We start from the raw sequence: 10,614 nt of genomic DNA, 5'->3' as shown, positions 1-10,614 counted from the left end.
AGCAGTGGCTTATATCTTTTCCAACTGCCCATCATATTTATAGTCACATTCTGGCAGGATCAGTACCAGTTACTTCCCATAAAATATCACCGACTTTGAAATGTCTGTGGCATACCTGTAAAATAATGTATCACCGTGAGCGAAATTCGTGCATTTACAGAGTGAATCGGCCTACACCAGCAGCTCCTGCAGGTGGTATGTTTTAATGCGTATAATAATAATAATAATAATAATAATAATAATAATAATAATAATAATAATAATAATAATAATAATAATAATAATAATAATAATAATAATAATAATACCGTTGAAATAATGTATCCCATGATTGTGATCTAACATAACCTTATATCATTGAAGAGTAAATATGCCTACATATCACCAGCTGTTGCGTGTAGTTAAATACGTCATAGGCCTATACTCATTATGATTGTGTGAGAATGTAATAATAATAGTTACTCACCATTGAGTTATTAGTAAATCTGTAGTCTTGTCTTGGAATTGCACGTAAACATATCTGCCGCATAACCTCGTCTTTCGTAAACTTAATGCATGCACTTCGTTATCACTGCCGGAATTCTCCTTAAAGTTGAGTACGCAACACATCAGTACCATTACGTACAACGGTATTAACAATTGGCACCATTAAACGAATTAAAACTCTTCTAATTTGAGCGTTACAGGGCCAAACTCATTGCTGTGTTATTACTGAAAAGGTTCAAGCTTGCCTCCCGATTTTGACGTCACAGTATATTCCCAGAACAGTTGTGAGGCCTTATATATCTAGGAGGTGTTGTAAAAAGTCATTTAACTGGTTCCTGTTTTGACTACGTAGTAGTATTTCTAGGAATGTAAATGGGTCACTGCAAACATTTCTTGGAATAGTAAGTGACGACCAAGCGAAAGGGATGGAGGTAGTGGAGAAAGCGAGAGGGAGATAGAGTACCGCTATTTACGTACTGGTTAGGAGCTGCAAGAGGCAGCAGGGGGTTAACGACTATTCATCCCAAAAGCTGCCCTGTACCTTGTATTAGGTTACATTTATATCCTAATACTGCAACCTAATACTACACTGTAACGGATACAGTGGAACATGATACAGGAAAGTAACCGTTTGTCCCATCCCTATTATGTGTACACATGACACGATCTGAAAACAATAAATAATGTCATCATAATTTATTTATTGTGGTTGATATATTACAGTGACGTACAGGCTACGGGGTGCCACATCGGACTCGCAAATGAACAGGCCCAGAATATATTCATGGCGTACTGGCCACCTACTTTCATTTAACATACGTTTACATGACAAGTGTGATGACAGTATGGCACCACGGGGTCGGAGACTTGGAGAGTGCACGTGAGTCCACAGCGGACTCACGCGGCCCGAATGGCATTAAGCTCTGTGAGTCAACGTTGGTCTCACGTGGCACTCAAGGTGCTAGGCAGCGGTGCATCTGCCCATTGTTGATACAGAAAACGTATCTAATTCTATTGACATGGCATCGTGCGATGGATGCGTTATTAATGTTACAAGTTTAATTATTAGCGAATGAGAAGTTCAATCGTGTTGTTTTTTCATGTCGTCGCCGAGTACAAGGGGGTCGGGAATGTGGTTGGTATGCCAGTGCTAGAAAAAATACTTTCGTTGTATGGTGTGTAGTGTTTAGAATCGTAATTACTGCATCGAAACGTCTCAACTATCGTTTCAACATGTTCTTATACAGGGTTATTCACCTAACATGTTACACGCAAATAACTTCTAAACCATTAAAGATATCAGCATTCTGTTTTCAAATTCGTAAATGGTACGCAGGGTCTTGTAAAATAACGTGCTACTTAGTCTCACGGGGTGATTAACAACCGAGATATTGATACTAACTCCATATTTTTAAATAGAATGGCACAAATTTATACAGCTGATTTAAAAGTTCATTTGCGTACAAGTTCAAATATGTAAGTATTTTTAAAATCGGACAATCACTTTTTGAGATATAAATAAGAACAGCATGCGCGGTTTTGCATGCCGCATCAGACGGCGTGAAGTCGGGCAAGGACATATTGAGGCGCAAGCTGCTTCCTGGCCTTGATTCCAGCCACAGAACGGATACCAGGCATGTACTGTAAACATAATGTGATGTACCGTAACAACGATGCAACGTTATTTGATGACTGGCGAACACAACGGGGAAGGGAGATTAAAGTTGTATTGTTTGTTTTGACATGTAATAGGCTGCGCAAAGTTTAGCGTTTTTCCTGACGGATGGGAATGGCAAGGATTTGGGAAGAAAGTCGGCCGTGGCCTATCACAAAGATATCTATCCGGTATTTGCCTGGTGTTGAACATGGGACACCATGAAAATCAATCACAGGTTGGGTGAGGCAGGACTCAAACCTACGCTCTCCCGAATGCACGCTACTACAGTCGCGCTGGAGCTCTGCGGAGATTAATGCGTGTAAAATAAAACATAAATAATAGTGTTGCTGCCATTTCACTACGATCAGTTCTGAACATTTGTTTTTCTAGAAGGAGCTCTTCCGGTGTTTTGTGTTATGTTTATTTCTCAACTCATAGAGTAGTATGAACTGTACACTAAAACCAGTGACAATTATAGCTTTCGTTATGTTCCTTTCAAGGCAAAGTACTTATTTTATTCGTTTTAAATACATCAACCGTTTCTGTCCTGTCATGTGTTCGCCTGTCATACACAATTTGCAAACTCATCACATGTGTACGAGGTGCTTACATGCCTAGTACCCGTTCTGTGACTGAACTCACTCCCAGGAAACTACTTGCGCCTTAATATGTCCTTGCCCGACTTCACGCCGTCTGATGCGGCATGCAAAACAGCGCATGTTCTTATTTATATCTCAAAAAGTAATTATCCGATTTTGAAAATACTTACATATTTGAACTTGTACGCAGATTAACTTTTAAATCAGCTGTATAAATTTGTGCCATTTCATTTAAAAATATGGAGTTAGTATCAATATCTCTGTTGTTAATCACCCCATGAGACTAAGTAGCGCGTTATTTGACAAGACCCTACGTACCATTTACGAATATGAAAACAGAATGCTAATATCTTTAATGGTTTAGAAGTTATTTGCGTGTAACATGTTAGGTGAATAACCCTGTATAATCGTGGCTGGCGGTGGCAAGAATGGACTGTGCCATCGCCTGAAGATTTGCCCTATGAAATGTCACTGCCACACTTCAAGATAGCCAGATATTGTTAATCTTATTTGTTTCATATCGTCATTCTTTTACATTGCCTCACTCTTAGGTCTTTTCATTGCGTAAGTTGGTCATAATTTCTGCCTGTATTGAATTATGGGAACGACATGTCATTGGACTAGCCTTCAACCAATGGCAGTGTCCATTCGCCCACCGTAAGCCATGATTACTATGTTATTAAACTTGCGTGAGTCGTTGCCCCGCCGTCTCAATCCTATATAGTACAGTACAGTATATCTCGTAGGCAACGCGAAAGGCCGTTGCCTACGAGATATACAAGGCCGGGACATAGCTACTAATTTGTAGCTGAAAAAGCGGCCCGACCGTGTTCACGGTTTGGGCGCTAGATGTCAGGTTTCCGTTATGTTCTTGGTGGATACGCGGAGTAATTGTGATGCTGTGTTGATTTTGTGCAAATTATTGTGAATATTGTTTCTGTCGGTGAGTGTCTGTGAGATTGAGAAGAAGGTGCACTGTTGTGTACCTCTCTGTATTTCGGATGACACTAAAAGAGCATGTAAATTGACGTTCCATAGTTTCCCTTCTGAGTGCGGTTTAAGGGAGAAATGGAAGCAAACTATTTATAAGCAAGGTGATATAGTAGGATCCCTTTAGGTACATAGCAATTCTTCTTATAAAACAGATTTCAGTGTAAGCACATCAATCAAACTTCCTTCTGTTTTCATTGTGTATCCTTTTTACAAGCAGGAAAATGTCAAACGCAGGAAGCGTCCAGCTCCCAAAAATGATGTATTGCCATCAACATTTTTTTTTTTTTGCTAGTGGCTTTACGTCGCACCGACACAGATAGGTCTTATGGCGACGATGGGATAGGAAAAGCCTAGGATTGGGAAGGAAGCGACCGGGGCCTTAATTAAGGTACAGCCCCAGCATTTGTCTGGTGTGAAAATGGGAAACCACGGAAAACCATCTTCAGGGCTGCCGACAGTGGGATTCGAACTCACTATCTCCCGAATGCAAGCTGAAAGCCGCGCGCCCCTAACCGCACGCCCAACTCGCCCGGTCCTTCAAAATTTAGTAAAAGTTCCGATTCAGATAACGATGAACATATCATATCTTCATACGTCAGCCATAAACGAAAAAGGAGTACAAGTCTCGTATCTATATCAAGGGAAGTCTACGAGTATCTCTGTTAAATCTAAAAAATAAAAATATACGGATGAGAAAATTAAATACCAGATTACAGAAATACAATCTGTAAATTGAGAAGTAGGATACGGGTGATGAAATCAGAAAAAAAAAGTTTTACGGTATCTGAACTTGACCACAAAAAAAAAGGAAAAGCATGCTAAAATTGGTAATTTAGAAGCTTTATTCCTGTTAAAACGAATTTGATTTTCTTCTTTCTTCATCCGTTTACCCTCCAGGGTCGGTTTTTCCCTCGGACTCAGCGAGGGATCCCCCTCTACCGCCTCAAGGGTAGTGTCGTGGAGCACCAGACTTTGGGTCGGGGGATACAGCTGGGGAGGAAGACCAGTACCTCACCCAGGCAGCCTCACCTGCTATGCCGAACAGAGACCTTGTGGAGGGACGGAAAGATTGTAAAGGACAGGCAGGGAAGAGGGAAGGAAGCGGCCGTGGCCTTAAGTTAGGTACTATCCCGGCATTTGCCTGGAGGAGAAGTGGGAAACCACGGAAAAACACTTCCAGGATGGCTGAGCTGGGAATCGAACCCACCTCTACTCAGTTGACCTCCCGAGGCTGAGTGGACCCCGTTCCAGCCCTCGTACCACTTTTCAAATTTCGTGGCAGAGCCGGGAATCGAACCCGGACCTCCGGGAGTGACAGCTAATCACACTAACCACTACACCACAGAGGCGAACACAAATTTAATTTTACGGGAAGAAAAAAGAGAAATACGGTGAAACGCCGCTAAACATTTGCGAACGGGCATAACACCGCTCACCAAACAGCGGCTTCAATACGAATGTCAAAATATCAGAAGTGCGGAGGAAAAGATTGGATCGCTGATAATTGGTGAAAGGGCGATTAAACCCAAAGTTATTTATGACCGCAATCTCGATCCGCTTATCGGATACAATTAAAGGAATCGGTAAGAAGTGCCAAACTCGCTATCAGATTTCTCTGCTTCTTTCGTGAATTACTTATTTCGTTTAAGCATATTGTAAGAAATACGTTGTAGAAATAAGTCAAACAATTGCTCTTGGTCTATCTTTGATCTCATATCTATTTGCTGCCTTCTGAAATTACTAGTTTTAATGAATTTTTATAGTTTTTCATGTTCGAACGTGTTGCAATGAACGGGCGAGACAGATCAGTAAAGAGAACTCTAGCGCACTTGCCGGAAGTATCTCGAGGACGAGTTTAGTGTGCTGTATTTCCCGGCCTTGTGTATCTCGTAGGCAACGGTAAGGCTGAACTTTTACCAATCTTTTCTTAGTGAGCACCTATATACAATGTAATAATATGAATGTATCCCCAAAATTTCATTTCTTTTTATGCCCAGTAGTTCTGGGCTCGGCGATGATGAATCAGTCAGTCAGGACATGTTAAGGTATTTTATATAGATGGTTGCCCAGTTGCACAATCACTAACACCACTACTTTTAAATTAAACGTCAGATAAAAGAAACGTATCACTATGATAACCATTTTCTTCGATGACGACTCGACGTAGTGAAGTAAGGCCTTCGCGACATTACCAAATCCTACTCTTCAAATATCTATCTATCTATCAAATGCTTTCATTCCCCACCCTGATGGGGTGGGGCGGGCCACCTAGAGGGTGTCGCCCTCTCTCTGGCCAGGAGAGATGACGGGGTTGAGAAGGAGTGAAAAAAGAGGGAGATGGGGAAAAGGTGGTTTGAATAAGTAAAGGAGATGGGATAAAGGAAGTGTAGGTTCTCTAGCGCTTTAATGACAGATTTACATAGTCTGCGTTTATTGACAAAGTTGCATATATACAGAGCTTTATGGATGTTTATCAGAGTTACATGAGCGATTTTACAACCAGGTTGCGTATGGTGATGTGATGAAGTGACGGGTTTCGTGAGGTGGAGGGAGGATGTGAAGTGCTAGGATGTGATACAGGGATGAGAAGTTTACCAGGGAGGTGAGTAGGAGACTTAGGAGGTTAGATGGAGGAGGGGGTAGTGGGAAGATTGCAGGTGGGAGTGGTGGATAGTTGCTGGTTGAAAATGGTGGAAAACGGAAGGGTGGACTGGGAGGTTGCTGAGGGGGTGCAGGCCGGGGGCGTGTGCGGTGGCGGGGTGATTTATGTTGGTTAGGAGTTGGGGGCAGAGAGCGGGACGGTTCTATCCTGAGATGTCGGCCGTTGAGGTATATCCCTTGGGTGATGAGGCGCTGGACGTCTTCGGGCGTTGGTAGTTGCAGGCGTACTAAATATGTAGGGCCATCATCGTTGTGGATCCTAATGGCTTTCTTCACCGGAATTCCTGCTTTTTGGAGTTCTTGAAGGATAGCTATTGGTGATAGATTAGGTTCCACACCACAGGCAACACAGCTGTACAGGTTGTTCTGGGTGGGCGGTGAAGTTAGCGGTCGTGCAGTATCTGGTGTTGGTGGTTGTGTATTGTCTTCTTGAATTGCTATTGCTTCATTTGGCGGCGTTGTTACTTCTTCCTGCGGGCCCTGAGCGTGGGAGGGTGGGGGGTGGTATGCCATTATGGGAGAGGGGTGGGTAGTAGTTGTGGTGGTGGTAGGGGTGTTTGAGGTAAAATGAGAGGAGGTGGAAGTAGTGGTGGTGACGGTGGTGGTGGTGGTGGTGGTCTGGGAGGTAGAAGAAGAGAGCAACTGCTGTGGGTGTGATGTGCCAGTAGTGGGAGTGGCTGTGGCGTACTCCTTCATTAGCCGGTCGAGTAATTTCCCTGGGGTATCTTGCACTCGATGTAGTTGTCCTTGGATATATACCCCACTGTCTAGAGCGTTGTAGACGTCCTCTAGCACCAGATAATATAATAGTACTTCTCTTGTGGGTGTGTCGAGATGATAAAGTCGAGTGGCAGCGTAGACGCCTGTGGGGCGAAGTTCCGTAAGGATGTCATCTGCTGAAATTGCTGGGTCAATATCGTGGGCAATGCAAGTATAGTACATTATGGGGAGGGCCGACTTCCTCTTGGTGTCTGGCCAATTTTGCTTTTTTGGGTCGGCTGGGCGCGTAATTAGAGGTGTGGCGCCACCCGGCCGAAGAAAAAAATGTTTGGGGGTGTTTTTAGGGCTATTCAGTCCACGTTCAGAATTTGGAGATGTGATCCGATCTCCCTCCACTTGTAGAGATTCCTTACCCAGAGCTGTCTCTTCAAATAATTTGCAATGAATCAATGACCACTATAATTTGCTAAGTAAATAGGATTTCAAGTGACAAATAGCGGGTGCAATCCTGGCAAAAGGCTGATAAACCCGTCGTTTTTCCACTTTAACTTTATCACCATGATTTTTATTTATTAATAGAAAATGCGCACAATGTGCAAAAATGATTTTACTACAGTGCCAAAACAAAAACAAAACAAAAAAGGCATGGGAGTGGGAGCCGTTACCATGGTAACAATCCCCGCGAATTTCGTTATTCAGTTGGTAGGTGGTGTTGGTTTGAAGACAAAACCTTGCAGGGTAGAATCAGGATCGATAAAAATCAGGATTATCACAACTTACATTATTATAAGACCCATGAGATCGTGCTGTTCCTTGAGATATAATCCCAAGTCTTGAGAACGATAACGAGTAATTTAGGATATTGAAGAGAAATTTGAGCATGCCCGGAAGGAATATCATTCATGCAAGTGTGGCATTCCTGATCACCAATTTGTAAATTGAGATTCCTCGTGGCTCGTGGTCTCTGTATGGGGCCGCGTGTATTTGTGGTGAGGAAACAAGACATCAGAATTTGAACGATGGAAGGTTTAGTTAATAGTGAAAATAGTTCTGTGAATGATGCTACTGACGATAAGGAAACAAGAGATGAGGTGAAAGCACCTCAGCGTGGCAGTGGAATCGCAGAAATAAAAAAGGAGTATGTCTGACTTTCGAATTATCTTACATTGGCACACTAAAACATACTTTCTTTTTTCGCTTTTGCCTAATGTATTTATAGATCTTGTATCCCGTACTTACTATTGGACATTTGAGAATATAAGATGTCATTTCAGTTCACCTACTGGAAAATTGGGATTTGTTTGATAACTAACCTCACTTATGTTTAGGAACTAAATAACGATATTCATAACTAATTTTTGTGTTATTTCATCTTTCCTGTCCGAACTTCCTTCGTTAATACTTTCTCTACTCTATTTTCATAATCATTTTTAGTTTACTAGCTGTAAGGGGCTTTAAAGGTTTATGCCCATCATGGTCTCTCCTTTTCTGTAAGATCTTCATTGTTTGAAAGGGCAGTATTTTTTTATTTTCCTTTTCCAGTAAATAACCTCACGTGTGACTAAACTTTGTTAACATGTTTTGGGTACTATTAGTCTGATATTGCTGCCACTTAGTCTTTTTGATGTTTCTAGCCTGTCCTTCCTTAATTAACTTCAGTTCTCTTCTAGCCTGGACTAAATAAAGGCCAGTCTTTCATTTTTAAGCCTTTCATAGCCGTTCTCTCTCTGTAGGCCTAGCTGATATCTTCATACTTTGAAGGGCCAAAACTTTACTCCCCTTGTGGTTGGGGATGGTAGAATATCACCCTCGGTATCCCCTGCTTGTTGTAAGAGGAGACTAAAGAGGGACCCTGAAATCGGGAGCGTGGGTTGGCGATCACGGGGGCCCGAGCTTAGTCCTGGTATTACATCCATTTGCTTGTGCCAGGCTCCTCACTTTCATCTCGACCTCGCTTGGTCAACTTTTGTTCTTTTCTGACCCGAACGCTATTACAAGAGCATTCGAGGCCTAGGGATTCTCTTTTTCATGCCTTTTGTGGCCCTCAGCTTTCTTCGGCCTACACCTTCATTTTCTGAAGTGTCAGATCCCTTCCATTTTTTTCTCTCTGATTAGTGTTATGTAGAGGATGGTTACCAAGTTGTACTTCCTTTTAAAACAATAACCACCACAACCACAACTCTGCCTCTTTCTACTACTTTTATTGTTAAGGCACTTCGATAATTCTTTTGTTTTGTCCATTAATGCAACAAATACCACCACCACTTTTCGGGCATTATGAGTGGCTGATGGTATTTATTTGCATTTCTGTTTGAAACAATACCATTGCTACTGTCAACCCTAACCTCAATTTTGTCTTATTTTAACTTGTTATGTTCTTTATGAATGTTGTAATTCTCATATGAGATATTGCAATGGCGATGCAAATATCAGGGTTTATGCATCACATCATAACAACTAGTGGAATAGGGGTGAAATTTCAGTATGAGCTGAACATTACCAGTAGTCGCCAGAAGCGCAGACATCTAGAGTAAGAAGCATAGTTATTGACACCTTAAGCATTTCACTCACCATTTCTGCTAATTGCTCGTTATTTTAGAGTAAATGGCTCTTGAAATTTATTAACTCTAACTCTTGAAGGTCCAAATTCTTCATTTCAATCATAAATAAGTATTTTTTCTTTACTGTGTGAATTTTAGTAATTTATTAATTAAAAGGTGACAAAATGTACAGTTATTGTCACTGTGTGACAGTAATTGACACAATTGAGATAGTAGTTGACACCAGTTCATTGTTGATCATTTCTTATCTAGAAATCATTCATGTCTTATAAAATTACATTTTGTGCCTTATTATGCATATATTACGACATTTTCTATTAAAATCAACATTGAAAATACAAAATATTGAAAATCTAATCTATATGCAATAACAAGTCACTGGAAAAATATGATCGTGTTGAATGTGAAAATATTATCCTTTAACATACAGTTTATAAAATATCACGAAGGATTTGCAAACAGTGGTCACAGTAAATTGAATCTATATCTGAATCCGAATCAGATTCTGATTGTGGATTGGGAAGACAAGTGTAGCGAAAGAGTTTTCCGCATAGGGAGCAAGGTACTCTGCTACCTTCCTTCACTCCAGTAGCACATAGAAAGCACAGGCCATTCACTTTTTGTTTTAATTCTCTGTCTGAACAACTTTGGTTTTCCATAATCCTCTTGCTTTTATCAGTGTCATCAGTTTCTTTGGATAATAGCTGTCTTCTTGCAGTTTGCTGGCTATCTCTTAAGTTGCACGTTCCCTTATTTGATGCAATATTGTTTATGTTTGTATTCATGCTTACTTTCTTCAACTTCCTTACTTTATTATGTGTTCCAGTTTGTTGCTTTTCTACTTTCTTCTCTTCCCATTGCCTCTTCCTTTCATCTTCTCGTTTTCTAATGTTGCCTTCTTTAGAGCCTTCTCTCTGCATGTTTTCCCCATATTTCT

The 10,614-nt window shown here is 41.2% G+C and overlaps 1 protein-coding gene across 2 annotated transcripts in view; it reads left to right on the top strand.

Moving 5' to 3' along the window:
• Positions 1–8,039: 8,039 nt before the first annotated feature.
• Dus3 (Dihydrouridine synthase 3) overlaps positions 8,040–10,614 on the top strand; it is a 70,224-nt gene continuing 67,649 nt past the window's right edge. Inside the window, exon 1 of one of the 2 annotated variants that reach the window (XM_067150119.2) lies at positions 8,040–8,254. In XM_067150119.2, coding sequence (XP_067006220.2) covers positions 8,136–8,254 — 119 coding nt within the window. In that variant the 5' untranslated portion in view covers positions 8,040–8,135. The remainder of the gene's footprint in view (positions 8,255–10,614) is intronic. The other variant, XM_068228362.1, reaches the window with a different exon arrangement.

Source organism: Anabrus simplex, chromosome 6, assembly GCF_040414725.1.
Source record: "Anabrus simplex isolate iqAnaSimp1 chromosome 6, ASM4041472v1, whole genome shotgun sequence".
In the NCBI taxonomy this organism is placed as follows: domain Eukaryota; kingdom Metazoa; phylum Arthropoda; class Insecta; order Orthoptera; family Tettigoniidae; genus Anabrus; species Anabrus simplex.
The sequence above is the reverse complement of the archived record's forward strand: the minus strand, read 5'-3'. Positions and strand labels throughout refer to the sequence as shown.